Genomic DNA, 24,546 nt, shown 5'->3' with positions numbered 1-24,546 from the left:
GTTAATCATTCCAACCACCCCATGATAGGGGTTTTGTCATTACTGCCAACCTTTTACAGATTTTTTTTTTTTTTTTAAATCCAAAGCACAGATCCGTGGAATAACTGATCCAGGATCACACAGCTGGACAGCTGGTGGCAGAGACCGACAGGAATCAGAGCCCATGCTCTGGACCCCTTTGCTCCTGCTCCGAGTTGCTTCTCTTTATCCAAGACTTTCTCCATGAACAGCGGGCTGGGGCAGGCCAGGACTCTACCCTTGGCCCTGGGCCATTGCTGCATGTACATTGACCCTAAGCAACATTCACCTGCTTGGTCACCCCTACATCAGCCCTGCACACACCTCCGTGCCTCCCTGATGCCCCCGCAGCGTGCGGGGGCTTGTGCTACGGTTGCAATCCCAGAGCTGACATCGCTGAGGGTTTTCAGGTGCCAGGTCCTCTCCAGTGTCCGTCCCTCTCCCCAGCTGACCTCTGAGGCCGGTGCCGTTACTATCTGCATCGTACGGCAGAGGGGACGAAGCTCAGAGAGGTGTCACCAAGGGAGCCAGGTTCCCCCGTTGGAGTTCGACTCTCCTGGGTCAGTGCTGGCTAAGGCTGGTGGAGCAGCTTCTGCCTGGCTCACCTGCTCTGGCTCCGAGTGTCATCTCATTTAACACTTCAGCAAACCCACGAAGCCAGTCTCTGCAACCCACTTTGCATTTAAGAACACTGAGGCACAGAGAAGTCAAGTTATTTTCCCAGGAGCTGTGCTGTTCAGCTCCCCTTTCGGGAACCAACAAGGGCTGCCAGCCTAGCCCTCGCGGCTCGTGCCCTTGGGGTCTGCCTTCCAGAGAGCCCCCCTTCCCTAGGGCTCCCGCAGCCAGCGGCTGGCTGGTGTGGGGCAATGTAAAGGCCCACTCTCCTGCTCCCTGGGGCCGTCTCACCTGCAGAACGCCCCAGGGTCAGCAGGGGCTTCCCTTGAGTCTGCAGGCGGCTCTGCCCGCGCACAGGCCTCCACCCCGGCCGCCATGGCAGCGGGAGGCCAGGATTGAACTCAAGCTCTTCCCTGCTCCCAGCAGCTCCGCCGAGGCGTCTCCGCGGGACAGAGCACCAAGGAGTGGCCCACTGTCTCTGGGGGGCCGAGTCCATCCCAGCGCCGGGCTGGGGCGCACCTGGGTACCCCTGGTCAGGGGCTCGTCCACAGGGCCTGGGGGCTCCCTCTTGGGCTGCCTGGGACTCGGCCACTCTGTCCTCATGGGTCACGCGGCCCTGGGTGGCTTCTTTCCTGCAGTGTCCCCTAGCCTGAGCCTCCCCAGAGACCTCATCCTGCTGCCCTCGGATCCGGCCCGCCAGGCCCGGGCAGGTCCCAGGAGCCGGAACTCAGCGGGGCTTCCTCCTTTCAGCTCCTTCTGCGCCGAGTTCGAGGCAGGCCTGGTGGAGTGGCTGGCGCTGCCCGAAGCCGTCCTGCCCACCATGACTGCTTTCGCCAGCGGCCTGGGGGGCGAAGGGGCAGAGCTGTTCGCTCAGACTCTGTCGAAGGACCCCGCCCTGCAGGGCGACCCAGCGTCCATCATGCAGGTACGTTGGCACCTGGGCACTGCGGGGGACGGAGGGACAACTCGTCTCCTGGCAGGGTGGGTCTGGAAACCGCTCCTGATGGGGTGGGGTGGTTGCAAGATAAACTATCCCATAATATGATGCTCAGGATCATAGCTAGTGTCGATTGCCACTGTGGAAGAGTTGTCATGGACGCAGCGCTCACGTGGCGCTTAATAGGTGCTGGTTACTTCACAAAAACGAACCACTGAATTTGCCAACAACTTGCCGAGGTGGGCAGTGCAGGAGCTGGAGACCAGAACTGCCCCGGATTTCAGACCCGGGCAGGTTTTAGACTAGCCGCATACACATGATGAGCTCGCTTGTTGGTGGGACCCAAGTCTAACATGGATTCATGTGTTTTGTGTACACTTTATACACATTGCAAAGGTCATTTTATACATTTTTAATAATTTGGTACACGAAAGTCTCATGACATGGAATTTTCCACTGTGGCATCCTGTGGTTGCTCAAAAAGTTTCAGATTTTGGATTTTTTGGATTAAGGATCCAACCTCTATGACCATCCCCATGTTACAGTTGAGAAAACTAGGGCACAGAGAGGTTGAGTAACTTGCCCATGGTCACAGAGCCATAAGTAGCTGAACCAGGATTGGAACCTCGGACCACAGCTTTGCTGTGTGCCCTTGGGCTTGTCACCCACCTGCTCTGTGTGAAGTTCGGACCGGCAGAAGCTGGTAACATGCTCTGTTGTTGGGCCACATGCCCCCTCCCACCTTCCACTCTGTGGCGTCTGTCTAGCTGCGCACTGTACGAGGGGGCAGAGGGCTTTGGCCCACCTCGTCCTCCCCCTGGTAGGAGTCCATGAACACCTGTCGCTGTAGCTGTCCGTCAGCTCGCCAGTGACACCTGCTTCCTTTTCCCTCAGGACCTTCTGAGCTTCTCACTCAAGGACGGTAAGTGGATTTGCTGAGCTGGTGAGCTGCGGTGGCCACCCGGCGGGTGACGATGCTGCGGTGCGTGTGTCCCGGGCTCCCAGGCCTCCTGGTGCAGGAAGGCCAGGGGAGCCGGCCTGGGCGAGCTGGTGCGGCCTGGCCACGTGCTGCCACGCTGTTCGGTGCCCAGGAAGTTTCTCCTGTGCTTTTCCCTCCCACGGACTCCCAGCTCGGCCCCTGGCCCATTGCCCGCTGCCCGGGGCCTAGCCACGTCCTCCCAGGCGACCTCTGTCGCTCTGACTAGTAGCCTGTGTCCACCCTGCGTCTCAACCTTCCCCGCCCTTCTGACCAGGCTTGCCTCCCTGCTCCACCTGCCAGGGGCCTGCAGCTACCTGGGAGGAAGACCCCCACCCTGCAGCTCCGTCCCGGCCCCTCCCCTTGCAGTGCAGCCCCCGGAGCATGCTGTGCTCTCAGCACCTGGCTGGAAAAGGCCCCTCGCCCTCCTTTGCCTCTGCTTCTTCCTTCCCCTGAGTCATGGCTCCCCTGGGGAGCTGCCTGGCCCCCGACTTGGACCACAGGTACACCTAGTTATGTGACTCTTGGGCCAAACGCCATAGCACATGGCATGTAGCACAGACTTGGTAAATAGCCATTGAAGGAATTAATGAGATGATCCTACTTTCTCATCCATAAAATGGATGAGAAAGCTCAGAGAGGTTAGGCAGTTTATCCAGAGTGGCTCAGCAGGTCACTCTGCTTTGAAGTCTTCCAATTATGAAAATATTTTCTTCATCATCAAAAAAAAAAAAAAAAAACCAGCCTCGCTCCTTCCAGCGTGGTCCCTGGGCCAGCAGCCTCGGTCCGGGGCCCCACTCGGACCGCTGGACTCGGGTCTCCATGTGCTGCTCTAAGGCTGCACCCCAAAGCTAGTTTTTGGTCCTTGTCTTAGTTACTGTGTTGCTGTCACAGAATGCCTGAGGTCGGGCTGTTTGTAAAGAGCAGAGATGAATGTCTTACAGTTCTGGAAGCTAAGCCCAAGGTCAAGGGCGTGGGGTGAGAGCCTTCATGCCGTGTCACCCCATAGCGGAAAGTGGGAGGTCGTGTAAGGCGGCGCAGTAGCGAGCCCACCGCAGGACAGCCCCCGGTGATGCTGGCCTCCAGCCCCAGGCGAGTCACCTCCTCAGGGTCCCGCCTCTGAACACTGTTGCCTTGGGGATTACGTGTCTGACCTGGGTTTGGGGACATCCGAACCTCTATCCAACCACAGCATTGTCACCGCATCTTAGCGCCGCCTGGGGCCTCGCAGGGTGACGGCCACTCCGCCCTCAGGCAGGCGAGGTGCTCGGTCACACTTCTGCCCACAGAGGAGGCCCGCGGCCCCTGAGCGGGCAGAGGAGGTGGCCTTGGGTGCTGCTGGCTCCCTGGGCTCCAGGTTGGAGCATGTTCCGCCGTGAGCCCTGCGGGTTAGGTTTCCGAGGCCGCAGCCGCCCAAGTGCCGCCTGACTTCATTAGCGGGGCGCAGGAGTAACGGAGAGTGACAGCGCAGCCCGGGCTGCCGCGGAGAGAGGCCGAGCTCACACGTGGCCAGCTCAGGTTGTGGGGGGACGGGGGCTGCTCAGAGTCTAGTGGCCCAGTTATTGCCACCCTCATTGGCACCTGCTCTGTGCCAGGCAGAGTCCTCCACCCCAGTGGGGGGGTGGAGGCTGCTGCCCCCACTGTGCAGACCTGAGACTCACCCTCGAGGCCAGCTGGGACCACCCCCTCTTAGTGACAGGGGAAAGGTGGAGGCCCAGGCAGGGAAACGGGCTTGGAGACGCACAGAGGCAGAGTAGCCTGGGAGTCAGAGGCCGGTCTCGGGCCTCCAGCGACGCCTTCAGCCCCTCCTCACCCATAGTGGTGTGCCTGCCGCCCCTCCTCCTGTCCCCACCTGCAGCCCCGACTGCCCTGAGCACCTCGTGCCCCGAGGACCCCGGGCCCTGCCCCTCTGCTGACCTGGAGGCTGACCTGGAGGCTGGCTCTTAGGGAATGCCTGAGGGGCCTAGACAGCTGCCCAGGACCTTCCCCTGGGGAGCTTCTGCAGCAGCCTCACCTCGTCTGTTCCCACTGACAACCGCCACCTCGCTGAGCACCTGGTGAAGGTCCCTGCCCGTGTTAAAATCCAAGCTCCCACTGGCCGGTGGCTGAACGTCTCTGCCTGGCTTCCTCAGTTGACCCGTGGGAATATCAGCAGTCTTTCCCTCATCCGGTGTCGGCGAGGAAGGGTTCCACGAGAGGGCCGGAGGGCGGCCCAGCCCAGAGCGGCGCGTGGGAGGCAGGCCCTGGAAAACCCTGGGAATCAGGAAACCCAGACTCACATGCCGCCTCTGAGACTCTGTCTCTGTGACCTCCATCAAGTCACTTGATCAAGTCGGAGTCACTCTGCAAATTGCAATCTGAAATACCAATAAGGGGCAAGAGCTAGGTGGTCCCTACAGAAAGCTCTGGTTAACAGCCAAGGATCTCACAAGAAGGTCGGTGTCATAGGTGAGCCAGTTGTCCAGGTCCTTTCTCTCAAGCTCCCTGAGGGCAGAGCTCTTGTCTGGCTCGCTGGCCATCATATCTCAGCATCTGTAACATTGAGGGATATATGGCGAGCATTTGGTAATTGTTGGGGACAGGGAGAGATGAAGGAAGATGGATGATGGGTGGGTGAGTGGGTAGATGGGTGGGTGGATGGATGGGTGGAGGGATGGATGGGCGAGTGGATAGATGGATGAGTAGATGGATGGGTGGAGGGATGGATGGGTGAGTGGATAGATGGATGAGTAGATGGATGGGTGGAGGGATGGATGGGCGAGTGGATAGATGGATGAGTAGATGGATGGGTGGAGGGATGGATGGGTGAGTGGATAGATGGATGGGTAGATGGATGGATGGATAGATGGATGGATGGATGGATGGATGAGTGGACAGATGGATGGGTGAATAGATGGATGCGTGAACGGATGGGTGGAGGGATGGATGGGTGAGTGGATAGATGGATGGGTGGAGGGATGGGTGGAGGGATGGATGAATGGGTGGATGGATGGATGGATGGGTGAATGGATGGGTGAGTGGATAGATGGATGGGTGGATGGATGGATGGATAGATGGATGGATGGATGGATGGGTGAGTGGATAGATGGATGGGTGAGTGGACAGATGGATGGGTGAGTGGACAGATGGATGGGTGGAGGGATGGATGGGTGAGTAGATAGATGGATGGGTGGGTGAGTGGACAGGTGGGTGAATGAATGGATGGAGGGATGGATGGATGGGTGAATAGATGGATGCGTGAACGGATAGGTGGAGGGATGGATGGGTGAGTAGACGGATGGGTGGGTGAGTGGACAGATGGGTGGATGAATGGATGGAGGGATGGATGGGTGGGTGGATGGATGAGTGGATGGATGGGTGGAGGGATGGATGAATGGGTGGGTGGATAGATGGAGAAATGAATGGAAGGATGAATGGATGGATATAAGAATGGGAGGAAGAAGGGAAGGAAGAAGGCAGGACAGACGGAGAACAGAAGGATGGATGTCGTCTGGAGAACAGGCTTAGATCCAGAGCAGGGGCCGGGCCGCGGCTGGAGAGAAGGCTCTCTGCCGGGCTTTCTCCCTGGGCATGGGTATGAGGCAGATGAGTAATCATGGAGCAGCCCAGGAAATCAACATGAAAAGCTGCATCTCTCAGAATTCCTAGAAGGTTGACGCTGACAGTGGGGATCTTAGTCACAGAGGGCTACTGGGTTGGCAGCTGGGTGCGATTTTTTTGTGAGGGAGAATCATTTTCTTCTCATGGAGTGCACCCTGCCATGCTGTGTGCCCACGTTACTATAATGTCTTCTGTGACAAAGGTCAGCAGCTCGTAGCTCTAAGTTTAGGCTACTCAGCGGCTGTATTGATGGGGCAGGGCGGGGGGAGCCTGTGTGCTGCAGGATGCTTATTTTTTATCCGTCTATCGATTGATTGATTGATTGATACCAGAGATTGAACCCAGGGGCCCTTAACCACTGAGTCACATCCCCAGTCCTCCCTCCTTTTTTTGAGACGGCTAAATTGCTGAGGGCCTTGCTGAGTTGCTGAGGCTGGCCTCGAACCTGCGATCCTCCTGCCTCAGCCTCCCAAGCAACTGGGATTATGGGCATGTGCCACTGTGCCCAGCTACTACAGGATGTTTAACCTCTCCCATTCAATGCCAGTAGCACTGCCTGAGTTTTGGCAACCAAGAACGTCTCCAGACACTGCGGCCCTCTAGGGAACAAAACCAAAAATGGAGCTGCGTGGGCCGGGCGGGTTTGTCTGCGATTGGCAATCTCTACGAGCCGTTCCGGTTGCTCGCTAGGCCATTGCAGAGTCCATGACCCCCAGAGGAGCTGCCGAAATGCCTGCTGATATCCCCGCTTCCGGGGAAGACGCCAAGGCTCAGGAGGTGGAGCAAGCAGCCCAGGATGGCCTTCAGAGCTTCAGAACTCCGCCCGAGGCAAGTGAGTCGCACGCAACTCTGAATGGGCTCCCGCGAGCTCGGGAACGGTGGTCCTGCCCACTTCTCTGCATCTAAACCTGCGCTCCGGGGACCCACGCTCACCGGGGACCCCCAGCAGGTGCGCGCACGTGAACCTCGGCAGTCTGTCCCGTGAGGTTGACTCTACATCCCGCCCTGGTCTTCATTCCCGGGTTGCAGACCGACTGGATCAGAAGGTTTGGGACATCGGCCCTCGGCCGGGGCGAAGTGCACACTCGGCACCCGGTTCCCAGGTTCTGTCCGCATCCTGGATTTATCATCGACATCGAAACAGCCCGGTTCATCCATTGAGCAAGTAAGTACTGGACACCTGCTGTGTGTGCCCCGCCTTGTGCAAGGCACTGGAAGTAATTCTAATAGTGGATACAGATTGAGCACCTACTGTTTGCCTGGCTCTGGGCTAAGTGCTTTCCCTACGGATAAATCTGTTTAAGCCACAAAGACCTCAGAGGAAGTTGCTATGACCGTACTCACCTTACAAAAGAGAAAGGTCCACCTTCTAATTCTGCTCCGTGTCAACCTGGAGACACCTGGAGACCCATCCCTTCGGCTGGTGTAAGAGGACCAGCGAGGCCTGAATGCAGGACATGTGCCCAGCGCAGCCCGGGCACCGTCCGTCTTGCTGCTTCGTGTCAGAGACGGCGGAGCTGGAGGAGCTCAGAAAGGGACCCTCCTCTCTGCGCTCTGCTCCCATCCCGGCCGATCTCCAAGTCAATTTGTTGCCTCCTTAGCGTCATTGACTGTCCAAAGGCAGGAATCGGCCCCCAAGAATTAAACTGCTGCTCTGACAGGGGCCTCACAGCCAGGCGCTGCCTCCCGAGGAGGAGACCCCGGGCACACGCGGAAGCTCAGGCCCATGCTCCGGCAGCCGACGTGGGGTTGGAACACAGTGTGGCTTCTCTTCACAGGAAAAAATCCACACGGGGAAGAATGGGATCAATAACAGACTTTCCAGAAGATGTGCCTGGAGAAGCTGGTGAATCACAGATGGCCGCAGAGTGGGCAGGGCTGGCAGTTAATGTGTGTGGCCTGGCTGGGGGTCCTGGACCCCAGGGAGCAGAGGCCCAGAGCCCCACCCTGAGGCGGCCGCGGGTTCACAGCCTGCCTGGCAGCCCTGGTCAGAGGGAGCCTTCTTAGCCTGACTTACCAGATAGGATGGCAACATGGCAGCTCACACGCCAAGGGGCACCTTAGCTGCTGCGTGTTGTGCACTTACTATGTGCCAGACACACAGCCAAATCTGTTTAAAAGGCATTTTGGGAACTGGAGTGTCGTACAGTGGTGGAGCTTTCACCCAACACACCGGAAGCCCTGGGTTTCATCCCCGGAGCCAAAAGAAAAGAGGAAGTATTCTTGTTCCTGTTTCACAGATGAAGAAACTGAGGCTCAGAGAGGTCAAGACCTTTACCTGAAACCATTACGTCCATGGGTAGTCAGATGAAAGTGCAAACCAGGTCTCTGTACAAGGGGGAGGTTTCTGCCTCGGGGTTCCTTTAATTTGATATGGAGGGCAGCCCCCCAAAGGGGCTGGGATTGACAGCAGGCTCTTCCCAAAGGAAGCCGCCAGCTGACCTGCATCTCTCCCCGCAGGTGTGAGGTCAGGCCGGGCCCAGCATCCCTGCCCCAGGACCCAGGGAGGGAGCCAGCTGAGGACAGGCTGGGTGGCTGCCTTTCCCAGGAGGCTGCACTGTCCCCATCCCTGGAAGGGGCACAGCTGGGTGGTCATCCCACTACTGACTGAGCTGCTGGCACCGAGTGCCAAGCTCCAGGGCTGCTGCTCGACCTTCGACGCATAAGGCAGTGCCAGACAGGGAGGTGCCGCGCAGCGGCTTCAGGAACAGGTGCTGGCGAGAGGCCCTGCCAAGTGGCACCCAGCCCTGGCTCCAGCGGGAACACCCAGGTGGCTCTGGCAGCCCTCCAGCCTCCTCTCCCAGGGGACAGTGGGCCTCCAGGACGCCCCCAGTGTGTGGTTAAGTCTGGTGGGCAGTTCTGCACGGGTGGCACACTCCTGCCCCTGGTGGCCGAGCCACCAGCCTGGTCTGCCTGCCAGCCCCCACCCACCCCACCCTCACTTTCCAAAGAGCTGGTCTCCTGGGCCAGTTTTAAGTGTGCCCGTGGCCCGTGGCCTAGGGCAGTCCCTAAATGTGTCTATAACCTATGTGCATAAGAGATCAGATGCACAGCTGGCTACGTGGGCTTCCCTTGGAACCCCAAACTCCCTCAAGAGTAGGGGATTTGCCTTTAAAAGATAGCCACAGTGGAACGAGCAGAAGTACAGTCATCAGATAATCCTGAATTACACTCCAGGATCCACCACTCTCTCAGCTGTGTGACTTTGGGAAAGTTTCTTAACCTCTCTGTGCCTGTTCTTCCCTCATTTGGCAAAATGGGGCATCATAATGCTTCCTAAGAGGTCGGGAGACTTAGCAGTCACAGATGCGAGCTCTGGAACTTAGGTCAGGCCCCGGGGCTGGCTTCCTTTCCCTGCAGAGGTGCAGGAGGGTCTCTTGATCCCTGACCGCCTCAGACCTGGAAGAGCTGGGCTCTGCAGCAGGAGGGCTCCCTGCTCTGTTTCTTGGGGTGGGAAACACCCGCTCTGAATCACCTGGGGGACTGGTTACAAGGACAGATTCCAGAGCCCCTCCTGAGCCTCTGCGTGCCCAGGAAGATCTGAGTTTTCTCGGGCTCCCCGATGACCTTTGGGTGTACTAATGTCCGAGAACCACGGCCCACCATCACGGCACGGTGCCCAGACCGCACATGGCCTCGGCACTGCAGGACTAAGGGCTTCCGAAGGTCCCTCTGGAGGCCGTCCAGGCACCCTGCCCTTCGATCTCCCATCTGGAGGGGGCCTCAGGGGACCAGGGTGCTGCTGCTGGTGAGGCCCCCGGGGGCACCCGCTGCCACGCAGCCCAGCATCCGGGGCCCTCAGGGAAATAGGAAGCAGGCCCTGGGGAAGAGCAGAGGCTGGACGCAGCAGGGGGCCTGGGAGGGACGGGCAGGTCTGGCATCCGTGTCCCCCCCGGCTCATGACCTTGTTCCCAGTGGCTCAAGGGCACGGCTTCTGTGGCCAGACTGCCCCCTTTGCGACTCGCTGGCAGGGTGGACCTGGGCAGTGGCCAGAGCGCTTGTGCCCGTCTCCACTTTGACAAGATGGAGTCACCATCGCACCTACCGCCTTGGCGGGTGGAGGACTCGGGAAACCCGGGCGTGCAGAGCGTGCGGCATGGACGCGGGGCTGAAGCGAGCAGCAGCCAGACAAAGCTTCCAGACCAGTGTGCTCACCAGCCACGGGATGATTCTGCCCGAAGGGGCCACGGAGTGACCACCCTCCATAGTCCAGACCCCTCCCCACAGCGGGCCACTTGGGAAGACGTCGGAGCTGCCTTGTTCTAGGCGGGGGCCTCAGTGCTAGGGACACACAATGAATTTGGAACTTAGATTCTAGAGAGAAAGACAGGCAAGTAAAAAATGGCATTTCATTGGCGATAAGAAGATAGCAGGGAACACAGAGCTGTGGGTGGGGCCCGGGAGGGCTTCCTGGAGGAGGCAGCCTTCGAGGAGGGAACTGAGCCGTGAGCAGCTCTCAGAGAGAGGGTTCTGGACGCTGAGCGCCCTGGCACCTGTGCTGTCACCACTGTAAGAGAAGATCCCACTCAGAGGAGGAGAGGCCTCACCACTTAGTCCCCCCTCTCCCCGTGTCCCCTGGGGCAGCAGGACCTGGAAGGTTCTGGAAACAGTAAGTCTCAGGAGGACGTGGGAACTGGAAAGGGCTTTTGTGTGTGCGACTGGGGTGAGTGGGCACAGCAGAGGGCCTGGCAGGCCGGGGAGAACTTCAGCTACTGAGCCAACACATCTTACTCGTGCACCTAACTCGGACATTGTCCCAGGCACAGAGATAGCCAGGAGCCAGGCAGAGGGCTCTGCTGGGTCAAGCCAGACAACTATACATCTGGCCACCTGTACACAGATGGAATGATGGCAGGGAACACGGGGATGGGGCAGGGTGACCAGGAGATGGGCTGCTGTCATTCAGGAGCCACTGGCCTCTCCAAGGAGTTGATATTTAAGTTGAGGCTTCACCGGTGGAAAAGCACCAGCCTGGCAGAGCTCTAGGGGAGAAACTTCCCAAGAACCACCAGTGCAAAGGTCCTGAGGCAGGCAAGCGCTTGGCTTCTCAGCAGGACAGATGCGGGTGCATGAAGCAGGGTTGGGTGGAAGCTGGGGTGGGGGGGCGGCAGGAAGGGTCTTGCAGGCCACAGGAAGAAGCTGGATTTTACTGGAAGGCACTGGGGAGAGGATGTGGCAGAGTGGTGACTCTAGAGTCCCTCTGGCTGAATGAAAGGTGAACAGCCGGAGACGACTGGGGTTGGAGCTCAGGGGCAGTGGCAGGTCGTGGTCGTGAGATGCAGCCAGTGCACAGGCCCAGATGGACTCGGGAGTGGAGCTGTCCACATTAGCTGGTCACCTGGGTGTCAGAATGAGGACCCCAGAGGGATGCAGGAGAGGCACAGGCCCTGCAGGAGGGAGCTGGCACCTGGCAGCCTGCAGTGGTGCCAAGACGGGAGAACTCAGCGTCCTGGGCAGCCCGGGGCTTCTGACCCCACCCACCTGCCTCAGTCAGACCCGCGCCCAGTGCTTGGAGGGACCCTTCCACGAGGCTGCGGGACGGAGCCCGGGCCTGACTCTGCGGGACACTCGTCCCTGGCACCGGGCAGCCTGGCTCTGGAAGCTGAGTCACCGCGGCCTTGACCGATGGAGTCCGAATGAGCACTAATTGTAATTGCCCCATTAATCATCGCAGCCAAGCCTTGCCTTCCACATCACCTGGGGGCAGCAGGGTGCTCTCCTTCAAAGGAGCTGCTGTCTCGGAGCTGCCATTAACCCAGTGACCCCGAGACAAGGTGCTCCTGTCTGCCCCCTGCCACGTAGACAGTACCTCACCCAGGAGCAGCCATGGGACCCGGGGCCCCAGGGCTGGCTCCAAGGACCCCAGGCCAAGGAAGAAACCAATTTCTTTTGCAAAAGCCAAACCTCAAACTTCTAGACTTCAGGAGCTAAGGGACTCTGACTAGACCCTCCCAGGGAAACCTGAGGCAGGGAACGGAGGCTCTGCTAAGTCGGGACTCGGGAACGTGTGTGCCCCGTCCTAGGCAGGTGTGGGGTGGACAGCCAGACGGCCGGCGTGCCGTCTAGAGAGCACAGACACGTTCAGCCACCTGGGGAAGACACTGCGGGCGAGGCCTGGGTGGGGACCGCAGACCCTTCACGCAAGGAGTGATCGGAGAAGGTTCCAAGAGGAGGCGGTGGCCAAGCCTCACCTTGGGGGAAATAAAAGTTCAAGGCTTAAATGACAGACAATAATGACCCCCAAAGATGTCCACCTCAAAGCCCCGGAACCCTAACCGTTTCCCTTCGTGGCAGCAGGACTTTGAAGCTGTAAGCATACGTGGGGAGATGGCCCCCGGCTGTCAGGGGCTGGGTGGAATCGCGGTCCTCGCAGGAGGGGAGGCGGGAGGTCAAGGAGTGGCGACAGAGCGAGGCTGGGGGTTCGTGGCCGAGAGCCCCAAGTGCAGCAGACTGTAGGAGCCCGAGGGGCTTCTCCCCGTCGTACCTCCGCAAGGAACCCAGCCTCGCTTGGGACTGTGAGGCGGACATTTGCCCTGTCTTCGGCCGCGACGTCTGGTCGTTTGTCACAGCAGCCACGGGAAACTAATACAGCTTGCTCGGCACAAAGCCCTACTGCGGTTTATACTGGCTTTCTCAGGGTCAGAGGGATAAGGTGATCCAGGGCCCCCTAGAGAGACGACAGCACAGGGGGTTAAACCTGAGACGGTCCAGCGGGTGGGCGCCTGGGCCCACGTGCGCTCGGGGCTGGGTGGCAGCGTTGAGGAGGGTGGGAGCGGGGGAGGGCTGGTCCCCGCGCCAGCTGCCAGCAGAGGCCGGGCTCTGTGGGAGAGATGTCACGGGTGGAGGAACCACGGCGGATGTGCCTGGCAGGGCCACTGAGGAGGTGCCCACGGCTGAGCCAGGTGGTGCTGTGGGGTAGAAGGAGGCGGGAGGCAAGGGACACTTTGTGGGAGGGGAGGGGCGGGAGGCGCAGAGACCCCCGTCCCCTGGCTTGGTGGGTGGTGGTGTTGTGCTGGAGGCCCCCAAGAGGAGACCGCACAGGGGCCCACGCCTGGCCCATCAGAGCCTGGCTGGACGAGGGCCCCCTGTGTGGGAGGCGCTGTCCTGGTGTTCAGGAGAATCGGCCCTTCCACCCCTTTCTGACCCCGGGTCCTTACCCAACAGGATTTCGTATCTTCTTTCAAATTCCTGGACTGTACAACTAGAGTTCAGATGGACACTCAGGGTTAAATTTCTTTTTGTTTGGTACCAGGGATTGAACCCAGGGGCGCTTACCCACTGAGCCACACCCCCAGCCTTTTTTTTGAAACAAGCTCTCCCAAAGTTGCTTAGGGCTGAGGCTGGCTTTGAACTTGTGATCCTCCTGCCTCAGCCTCCCAAGCCACTGGAATTACTTGGTTAAATTTTGATAGATTAATTTTTCAATTATGAGGTCCACCCAGATTCATGACGGATAAATCAGAAAAATAAAAAAATCATAGGTGACATTTCCTTTGCTATTTTTTTTTTCTTTCTTATGCCGTGTTGTGTTCTGTTTCTTAATCAGGACCCTAGGACAAATCGGTCCACTTTAAAATTTGTTTCATTGTATGAGCATCTTGTTTCAAAAGCTATTACAGAATTTCCTATGACCCCAGGGTGTCCCACTGGATGGCTGCGCCTGGTTTATTTAATTTCCCGATGTTAGAAATCTCCAGATTATTCATGTTCTAAACCCAGACTCCACTTTCATTAGTGCTTTTGTTGGCTAACTATTTTCTATACTAAGAACTCTTTTCTTAAGGTTAGAATTCCAGAAATGAAATTTCTGGGGCAAAGGGGGAACACTTGTTTTTTTTAAAAAGTGGATATATGGTTGCCAAATTTCCCTTCAGAAAGTGGGTGCCAGACTGCACCCCCAGCAGCAGTGTCTGTGAGCACTGGTTCTTATCACTCACTTCCTTACCAACCTTGGGATGTGTGTGTTTGTGTGTGTGTGTATGTGTGTGTGTGTGTGTGTGTGTGTGTGGTACCGGGGATGGAACTCAGGGCCTCAGAAATGCTAGGCAAGCACTCCACCACTGAGCTCCACCACAGCCCCACAATTCTGCGATTTAAATAACTGATCTGTCCATTTGGTTGGTGAGAAGTACTGCCCGGCTTTTGGTTGACATTTTGATGGCTGCGTAGTACTCCATTCTAGAAGCCGTGCTGTTTTATCGACTCAGGGCTATATGTGTAGGTGTGTCTGGGGCTCGGCCTTGTTAATTACACTGTCGCTGGCATCTCAGTGCTTAAAACCTAAACTGTTGTTTCTTTCCCATGTTCTCTCCTTTGAGGGCGCTATGATGCCCGGGCCAGAGTCCTCGTTTGCCACATGACCTCCCTGCTCCAGGTGCCCTTGGAGGAGCTGGATGTCCTTGAAGAGACATTCCTGGAGAGCCTGAAGGAGACCAAAGAGGAGGACTCTGAGTAAGAAAGCCTAGCACCCCAGCAGGACCCACAGATTCTGCCGGAGGGCCCTTTGCCATAACAGGGTCCTGTCTCCCAATTGAGAAACGGTGCTGGGTTGGGGTCGAGGGTGGAAGGAACACTGGCTGGCTCCCAATGGTAACCAACTCCCTGTGTGACCTTAGCAAGCCACATGCCCTCTCTGGGCTTCAGTCTTCATTTGTAAGTAGAGACAATCAGGTGTATGAATGCTAAGGCCTGGAATCTGTGACTTCAACCTCCCGTGTCCCTGACCCCGGCTCCAACTCAGACTCTTAGGACACCTTGTCATGAGCCCAAGTGACCCGGGTTCAAATCCCACTTCTGACACCCATCTGCCATTTGATCTTGGGCAGGCGGTCTCCTTTCTCTAGACTGAAATATTCCTACCTACAAAATAGGATTGCAGATTAACGCCCTCCCAGCGTCACAGGGAGAGAAGCCTGCGACCACATCAAGCGCCCGGCCCGGACCTGGCCCGTGGCACGCGCTCAGCGCAGCAGCTCCTCCCCTTCCCCTGTGTCCCGTGTCCCTGAACCCACCCGTTGTAGAGCAGAAGTTAGAAGAAATCACCCTGCCCACTTGGCCCGCACGCAGCTCTTTGGAAAGGCGTCTTATGCAGAATCTAATCCCAGAGCAATAAATCAATCCCTGGCGCAGCCCAAGGGCAGCTGGCACCAGGCACGTCTGCCCGGCCCGGGTCCCCGTCACCTGCAGTGTCTCTTTGAGCAGCCCGGTCGCACCCCCTCAGCCCAGCTGGAAGTTAAGTCCTGAAGTCAGGTTCAGAGGCAGAGCCGCCTCCACCAGGGTTTATGGGGCGGAGGACCTTGAGAAAGGAGCAAAGGCCACCTGTTGACTTGAGCTGCTTTGCCTCTCAGAGTCACGTCAGGCCCGGATCCAGACAAATCACCGTGAGCCAGGGCTGCCCTGGCTCTCTGGAGACATCAGAAGTGTGTAGGGTCTCCGACGCCTTGAAATCAAGGAACTGCTCTGCTCCTACTTAGAAATCTGGGTGTCAGAAGAGATGCTTTACTCAGGGGGGTTTGTGCTGATAATATCAATGATGCCAGATCAGGGAAGAAGGAAACCAGAAGTTCTAAAACAGCCCGGCTCCGACACCACCAGCCACGTGACCCTGAGCGAGTCATTAGCTTCTCTGGGCCTCAGTTTCCTCACCTGCAAAAAGTGAGTGAACGTCACCTCCCTCTTGGGTCTGAAGTGAGTTCCTGTGTGTAAATTCTTCACATGAGCCTAGGATGGAGTAACTAGTCCACAAATATCATTATTTGCTATTGTTGGTGATACTATTATAATTGTGTTATCATTGCCTATGAACCCTTTCCCCAGAAAAATGTAGTAGTCTGAAGACCTCTCAGATTCTGTCTGAGGTCTCCAGAAAGATCTGAGACCCAGGGGAGGCACAGCATCTGTCTAGCACCTGTCTGGTTTTTGGTTTGATTCTGCTACCAACGCTGTGTGGCATTGGGTAGACTGCTTGACCTCTCTGGGCGCCAGCTCCAGTTTTTTTCATCCATACAGTTAGTGGATCGAGTGGCTGGTAGATTCCTTTTAACCCTAAAGCTGTGTGTTTCTGGGAAGTGCTTCTCTGCAGCTGGGGTCAGAGTGTGTTGTGCCACCTGCCATTCCTGGTCCCCCATCCAAGCCCTAAGGTCATCCGAGCTTCCCTCGCTGTGTGACCTGCCTCTCTGCCGTTTCTTCATCTCTAACAGGAGGGTGATGGTCGCTTCCACTCTGTAGGACTGTTGAGAGGACAGAGTTGATGAACTCATCAAAAACTCAACTGGCACTTGGCCCAAAGAGGGCCTCTGAGAACATTAACTCACACTGCCCGAGGCTGATGCGTCTGGTCCCCAGGGACATGGCCAGCCTCTCACTGTCACCCACCTCTGACGGATGCAGGCGCAGGACACATCTCATCTGGACCTCATAACCACCCCCAGGGGTTCACAGATGCAGAAGGTCCCATGGGTGACATCATCCGTCCCAGACCACAGAGCTGGTCCTTGACCTCCAGATTCAACCAGCACGTCCAGCTGAATGTCACTTACTGTATCCCCAAGACCTGGTTGACAATCCCAGGCTCCCTCCGTGACTCCCTGGAAGGAGGCAGTAAAGAGAATTCCTTCTGGGGCCGCCTGAGCTCTTACTGGGAAAGGACCTCGAGCGAGCGCCCCCTGTCGGCTAACCCGAGGCGGCGCACCCAGGACAAAGCAGATGGCCGGGGCTGCAGCCCAGGTGGAGAGAGGTGCCCAGGACCCCGGGGGAGCGGGGCAGCCCCTCCTGGGAGACCCGATGGAGTGACTCCGGTTCATCCGTGGCCCCGGGAGACGGGCAGGCTTTGTCTTGCTCTTCTCCGGTGTCTTTGGTCTCAGCTTGGGATCTGACCCAGGTCTCCGTGTGGCCCTGGCTCTGTCTCTGGCTGACACGGAACACCAGCCCAAGTTCACTTCTAGTGTCGCAGACGTGAGTGTGGCCAGCGTAGTGTGCTGGAGGAGGGCACGCGTGTCCCAGCGGAGGGCAGAGTCTAAGAGGGACAGAGCTGTCACCTGGATGTAGAGTTCTCTGAATCTGTGCTCCCAAGGAAAAGGGAGGAAGCGTTCTGGATGTGACTTAGAGCGGACGTCACCTCTGAGCACTCGCTGCTGGAATTCCATCCGCAGAAGTAACTGCGGGAGTGGAATCTGCGACGATTAACAACCACCGGGAAGTCATTTTATGTAGCCAACAATTGCTAAGAAATGCAAATACTAAAATAAAGAGTGGCCAGGCGGAGGAACGTCAGGCCAGAATAACTCAGCTAAGTCACTTTAGGAAAAATGCCTTCTTTTCAAATCAATGCTTGTTGATAAGCATTTAAATAAACCTGCCAAGTGGGAAGAGACCTGTACCCTGCCCGGCCTTTGTGAGGGACCTCCTGTAATTCACATGTCCTGCCAGGACCACGTTTACTGTTCAGTATTTTATTCCAATGAAGCCATGTTCTTACCTTCCATCAAACTCGGATTGAAGTGATGACTGTCTGGCACCAGAGACAGGTAGACGTCACTCTAGGAACAATCTAGAAGCAGCCGGTGCCAGGACTAACTCAGGAACTTGACAAGCTTCTTAACAACAAATGGCTAGTGATCATGAAAACTCTGACATTTCAGACTCGTTCTGTTATCCTGGAAGTTTCTATTTGGGTGGCATTTGGGCTACACTCTGCGTATTTTTAGTTAGCCAGAATATCCACCTGTGGGATTGAATCCAGGGTCACTTTACCACTGAGCCACAGTCCCAGCCTTTTTGTTTTCTATTTTGAGACAGGGTCTCACCAAGTTGCCCAGACTGGCCTCGAACTTTCGATCCTCCTGCCTCAGCCTCTAGGGTGGCTCGGATTACAGACGTGTGCTGCAGCGCCCAGTGCCCCTCTGGCCTTCATAACAAATGGCAGACTGTACCCCACAGCAAGGGGGTCACCCCCAAGCTTTGTTGGAACAGTTGGATTCTCTCCAAGAAGCATTTTCTGAGCATCCCCTACCCCCAGGCTCAGGGCAAGCTGCAGAGGGTAGAGAACTGGAGCTGGCTGGCCTGTGCCCTGAAGGTCAAGGTCAGCAACTTTCAGAGATGGCATAGCGCAGAATCCCCGGAGGATACAGGTACAGGCTGCGTTCCTGCAAGTGGTTCCCCTTCTTCAGGGTGAAGCGTGAGTTAGGACGTGATGAGAGGGGAAGCTGGGGTGGGAGGCAGGGGCAGGACACAGGCGTGAGCAGCACACTGAGGAGGTGACACTCTCCTGAGGTCAGAGGCAGCAGTCCTGGTCATACTGTGCTACCTGACATTGGCAAGTGCAGTGCCGCTGTCTCCTCTCCCCCACGGGGTCATTTCCCATGTTCTTTTCCTAAGTGAAGAAAACGGGGCTCAGAAAAATTGGCCAACCCAGCAGCCAGATACAGTGGTGCACATTTGTAATCCCAGCAACTCGGGAGGCTGAGGAAGGAGGATTGAAAGTTTGAGGCCAGCCTCAGCAACTTAGCAAGACCCTGTCTCAAGATAAAAAATAAAAAGGACTGGGGATGTGGCCCCTCGGGGTTCAGTCCCCAGTACAGAAAAAAACAATTGTGAGACCCAGCAGACCTGGGCTCAAGACCCCCCACCCCCAGTTTCTGCCCACTCCCCAGCCTGCGTTTGTTGATCATGGGTGCTGTTGACTCAGAGCCACATGCCGGTACTGGTGTGCGTTCCTGTTGAACCTTGTCAGCACATGGCCTGTTTTCCCTCGGGTCTTGAACTCTGCCAAAAGTCAATACTTCCCAACCTTCCTCTTTGAACTGAATTAAGGATTATCAAGTTAGGGGCGAAGCAATCAAGGGGCAAAGTATATCGCCAGCCCCTGTTTAGGAGGAAATCATTGTGATAATAAAAAGGATGATAATAGCCACAGGCATATCGAATTCTTACAATACGCCGGTGACATAGGGCTCACCTCACTTTGGCCTCATGCACCCCTGGGAATTACACGCTATTATTATCCCCATTTGTTAAATGAAGAAACTCGGGAGGAACATGCGTGTGGTGCATAGTCACAAAGAAAGTGAAGTTCTAGCCGTCAGGAGGGGTAGATTTTGTTGCCGTAACAAATGACCCCAGATCCCAATAGCTGGCTTGTTTCTTGCTCATACTATGTGTTCACTGCAGGGTGGCTGTGACTTTCATCCACATTGGCTTGGTTCTGAGTTCTGGGTTGCCTGAAATCTTGCTGATCTGGGGTCAGAGCAAAAGGAGACATAACCAGCTCCTGCCATCCTAAAGACTCCACCAGAAGCAACACGTTTCTTCCACCTGTAGTTCATTAGTTAGTGCTGGTCACACGACCGCTCCCAGCAGGGATAGCAGTTGGTCCTCCATATGTGCAGTTTCCCTATCCTCAGATCCAACCGACCACGGATGAAAAATATTTTTTTTTAAATTCACCAGGTGCAGTGGCACACACCTGTAATCCCAGCAACTTGGGAGGCTGAGGCAGGAGGATCACAAGTTAAAGGCCAACCTCCATAATGTGGAGAGACTCTGTCTCAAAATAAAATAATAAAGACTGAAAGGACTAAGGATGCAGCTCAGTGGTAGAGACCTGCTGGGCTCAATCCCCAGTACCAAAAAACAAAATTGGATCTCATGAGAATGCAGACTTTCTTCTCTTGTCATTGTCCCCCAAACAATAGTCTAACAATTATTCCCATAGCATTTGCGTTATACCATGAGAAATCTAGAGGTGGCTGAAAGCATACAGGAGGATGTGTGTAGGTTCTAAGCAAATCCCACACCATTTCATATAAGGCACTTGAGCTCCCGCGGATTTTGGCATCCAGGGCGTCCTGGAACCCATCCCCATGGTCCTGAGCGGGGACTAGACAACCTTCCGGCGGGGAGGGAGACTGGGGCACAGCCCACCACCGCAGAGGAGGTAGAAGCCACCCCTGTGTTTGCAAGTAAGTGCTGACATGGGACTTCCCTCTTGGTCCTCCTCCACTCTGCCTGCGATACAGCATCACCCAGGGCACTGACCACAGGAAGTTCCCCTGAGGGGCTGGGGGCGTGGCTCAGAGGCAGAACACTTGCCTGGCATGCATGAAGCTCTGGGTTCCCTTCCCAACGCTGCAAAAAAAAAAAAAAAAGGTCTCAACCACGGAAAAGCAGCCCCTGGTGGGCGCAGATGTTTGTCGCTGGTTTCTTTCTCTCCGCGCTGCATCTCAGCGCAAAGGCTGGTTTCTGCGGCTCTGCAGTGACATGTCCGAGACGCACTGGGCTTTAGGTCCGGGAGCTGCAGAACAGGAAGTGTGCCAGATGAGCTGGCCGAGAGCCACGGAGCGTGCGTGGCAGTACCCAAGTGCCCGGCTGGACTCGTTTCCATCGGAGGCAGACAGGGAGGAAACCGCTGTCGATTCGAGGTGCCCATTGCACATTCACACTAAAAGCCTATCGACTAACTGGACAGCAGGAGCGAACTCAGTGCTCACTAAGCAACAGTGAGGTCGACATCACGGTCACCATTGTTCGAAACAGGAGACCGAGGCTCCAGCGATGTGGCCCCTCGGGAAGTGGCCACTGTTAACTCCAAACGCACCTCTAATGTGCCCGATCATAAAGCTGCTTAGCGCCAGCTAAGGTGTGGGAAGCGTAGCACAGGAGCTGCTGGATGGGAAGCCCTCACTAAATATTAACCATTTTTTATCATTTATCATCACTGTCATTTGCTATCACTCTGCATTGAGATCTGTCCAAACGCCAGCTTCAGTTCAGAGTTCCCTCATGGTGACTGCTCTGTCCCGCCCTCCCCGCCCCTCTCTCTCCCAGTTGCTTCAAAGCAGCTGAGAGCTGAATGTCCAAGAGGGAGACAGGACATGGTGAGCCCCACGCACTCACGAGGGACATTTTGGTGAATTAGCACCTGATGCTAATTCACTCTGGAGACTTTCCTGTCGCCAGATTTTATACAGTGCTTACATTTCTCAACGAGTCTGGCGACTGCTTCAAGGTCAAGGCCGCTGGTGTGAAATGATTCTTCTGAACAAAACTGGTTTCCAGACGTCCCAGAGGGAGGTGGGATTCGGTGTCAGCATGGGGAGAAGGGAAGGGAGGTGGGAGGCAATGGAGCCCGGGGTGCTATTTTGTACTCCTTGGGGGTCCCTCTGTTGAAAGGTATTTTTTTGTGCTTCTTTTGCTATTATTATTATTTTTTTGTCTTTTCACAATTCAAATTGCAATCCTATTAGGATGGATCTGTTGGGTAAGTAGCGCACCCCACACACTGGGAGTCCCCAGCGGGTATTACAAACTTTTCAGCTTTTTAAAAGCGTCGTTGGGCCCAGGGCGACTTTGGTGCTTACTCTGTGCGACAGAGTACCTACCCACCACTGACCACAGTTTAGGGCTTGGAAGGCGGGAGGTCTCAAGGGATCCTGGACACAGGTGGCCCTGAAGCCCAGCCTCTTCTCTCCCAGGACGGCTGAGGCATCCCGGAAGAAGAAAGAAAACCGGAGGAAATGGAAGCGGTACCTGCTGATCGGCCTGGCCACCGTGGGAGGTGGCACTGTGATCGGTGAGGGCGGCTGGAGAGGCCAGAGCCAGGGGTGTGCTAGGCTCGGAGCAGGTGGGGCAGGATCTGCTGGGAAGCGGCCCCTCGCGTGGCTGGCGTGGTCAGTAGTGAAGGGCTCGTCGGCATTGCTAGAAGCGTCCGTGGAAGGCCGTGGTGGCTACGGCACAAGCAGCCACCAAACCACACCTCCCTCCCACTTCAGCCTCGCCCCTGCTTTCCTGGCAGGCGTGACAGGTGGTCTAGCCGCCCCCCTCGTTGCCGCTGGAGCTGCGACGATCATCGGCAGTGCGGGGGCGGCCGCCCTGGGCTCAGCAGCTGGCATAGCTGTCATGACCTCGCTGTTCGGCGCCGCTGGGGCCGGCCTGACAGGTGAGCTCACCGGACGCGGTAGGGAGGGATCTGTCCAGTGTGGCCCCAGGGTGGCCCCTGGGGAGGCAGAGGCAGCCCGGCCCTGCTCTTCTGGGTCCCAGCCCTGCCCAGACTCGCAGCAGCCTTCCCGGGGAGCTGGCCCAGGGCGAGGGGGAACTTGGCGGCGCCAGGGTGAGGCCGAGGTTGGGAAGCTGGCGTCCTCCCGTCTTCCCGTGCCCCTTGTGAGCAGTGCCCAGGAAGAGTCCTGACGAGCCGGCTGCCAGCTTCCGGCCGTGGCCACCCAAGGGCTCCCCCTCATGTTCAGAGGACGCGGCTGCCCTTCCTTCACCTGCCTCACCTGTGTCGATGGCCCCCGGTCATGCAGACACCGGCCCAGCTCCCCAAGGGTCTTGGTCAGTTTGATCCACTCTTACCAGAGCGCCTGAATGGTGGACAGGAGAAGGACACTGACCAGCCCAGGACCGTCAGGACAGGGCAGCGACTCGGAGCCCGGGGTCAGATCCCAGCTGCCTCCCGGGTCTGGCCAGCCTGGGAGGCTTTTTGCCCTCCACTGTAATCAGGGACAATAATGGCAACTACCTTAGCACATCCACACTTGAAATATGTTTGTCCAGAAGCAGGGCAAACAGTCAGTTCTTGCTGTATGCGGCTGAGCACCTACAGCCACGCTGACTGACAACCCCGGGTCCCACTCACCTCCCCTCCTGTTCTCCTGTCTGGGCCTCCAGGATACAAGATGAAGAAGCGTGTTGGAGCCATTGAGGAGTTCACGTTCCTGCCCCTGACGGAGGGCAGGCAGCTGCACATCACCATCGCCATCACTGGGTGGCTCGCGTCCGGCAAATACCGTGAGAACCAGCAGTGGAGAAGGACGTGGAGGGGGGTGGGCGATAGTGGAGCTGGGTCTGCAGCTGCCGGCCCACCTGGGACTAGGTTCTTGCCTCTGTGTGTCTCTAGTGGGTGGGAGCCCCATTTTGCAGAGCAGGAAACTGAGCCTCAGAAAGATGAAGTGACTTTATCCCACATCCTGTCACATACCCATCCATCATCCATCCACCCCTTGTTGTTCATCCAGCATCCATCATCCATCCATCCATCCATAATCAATCCATCATTTATCCATCCACCCATCCATCATCCATCATCCATCCATCCACCCATCCATCATCCATCCATCCATAATCAATCCATCATTCATCCATCCACCCATCCATCATCCATCATCCATCCATCCACCCATCCATCATCCATCCATCCATCATTCAGCATTCATCCAGCATCTATCCAACCACCCATCCATCCATCCATCATCCATCCATCATCCATTTATCCATCCATCCATCATCTATCATCCATCCAGCAGTATCTCAGACCTGCTTGTACACATGATGAGAATAGCCAAGCTTTCCTCTGTTCACATCTTTATTCATCATGGTTAATAATAGCTTCATAGCTGACCACCAGAGTATCCACCCTTAATCATCCACCCATCCATCTACCCACCCATCAGCAGTATTTATAAAGTATGGTGATTACCATGTGCTGTACGGCAAAGCCAGGCCCTAGGATTCAGTGATGGGCAGCCAGTCACAGCCTCTGCTCCTGCAGAACACACAAAACAGAGGACAGACCAAGTAATTACAGGGAAAGCTTTGTGGATGGTACACTAGGGGAAGCATGGGGTGCTTTGGGGTTCCTGGAGGAAGTGACATTTAGGATAAGAGCTGGCTGGGGGTCAGCTGGGTAAAGAAGAAGCAAAACGTGTGTACAAAGCACAGGGACAGCATATGCAAGGGCTCAGTGGTACAAAAGGAGCAGAAGGAACACAGGATGGCTGCAGCGGGGAGCCAGCAGGTAGGAGTGTGGTGGGGCCACACCATGAAGGAGTTGGAACTTGTCCTTGAGAAGTAGAAGGTAGCCAAGGGCTTCAGTCACCTGGGGAGAGATCAGTATGACTTGGCCGTTGACTTCAAGCAAGTTATTTGACTTCCCCTGACTCAGTGGTCAAACGGAACAAAGTCCTGCCTCTGAGGTTACTGCCAAGATTAAGCAGAGCTGGACAGCAGTGGCTGGTTTCTAGATGGCACTTATGGACATCGCACCTGGGTGTGCATGCCTGGTATCAGCCAGGGCGACTCAGAGGACTTGCCAGCCCTGGTCCATTCGCTGCCTGGCTCCCCTTCACAGTTGCCCGGCATGAGGCTCAGCAGCTAGTCCTCGGTTAGAGAGAGGACAGTGGAGCCAGGGACTCCCAACCCCACCACATGGACACCCAGGCATGCATGCCGGGAACCCCGGTTCCCGAGCTCTGAGCTCCGTGGGGGCAGCCGCAGCTCTTCTAAGCAACGTGGAAGAAAGCAAGCGGGTTATCATTCAGCGGTGTCCGAGGCCCCAGAAACGACCTGTGATCTCCAGTGGGACCAGGTTGTGCTTGACCTCCTGTCATCCCCTGCTCTGCTCAGTGAG

At 56.5% G+C, this 24,546-nt stretch overlaps 1 protein-coding gene across 2 annotated transcripts in view; it reads left to right on the top strand.

Annotated features, from left to right (window-relative positions):
* The window catches only part of TMCO4 (transmembrane and coiled-coil domains 4), a 78,771-nt gene that overhangs the window by 16,797 nt on the left and 37,428 nt on the right, over window positions 1–24,546 (top strand). For both annotated transcript variants that reach the window (XM_079147098.1, XM_079147099.1), the window contains 6 exons: window positions 1,384–1,558; window positions 2,465–2,492; window positions 14,465–14,597; window positions 21,617–21,714; window positions 21,937–22,080; window positions 22,809–22,928. In XM_079147098.1, the coding sequence (XP_079003224.1) occupies window positions 1,384–1,558; window positions 2,465–2,492; window positions 14,465–14,597; window positions 21,617–21,714; window positions 21,937–22,080; window positions 22,809–22,928 (698 nt within the window). The remainder of the gene's footprint in view (window positions 1–1,383; window positions 1,559–2,464; window positions 2,493–14,464; window positions 14,598–21,616; window positions 21,715–21,936; window positions 22,081–22,808; window positions 22,929–24,546) is intronic.

The sequence above is a fragment of the Sciurus vulgaris genome (assembly GCF_902686455.1).
Source record: "Sciurus vulgaris genome assembly, chromosome: 1".
Lineage (NCBI taxonomy): Eukaryota > Metazoa > Chordata > Mammalia > Rodentia > Sciuridae > Sciurus > Sciurus vulgaris.
Note: the sequence above shows the minus strand (reverse complement) of the source record. Positions and strands in the feature narration are given on the sequence as shown.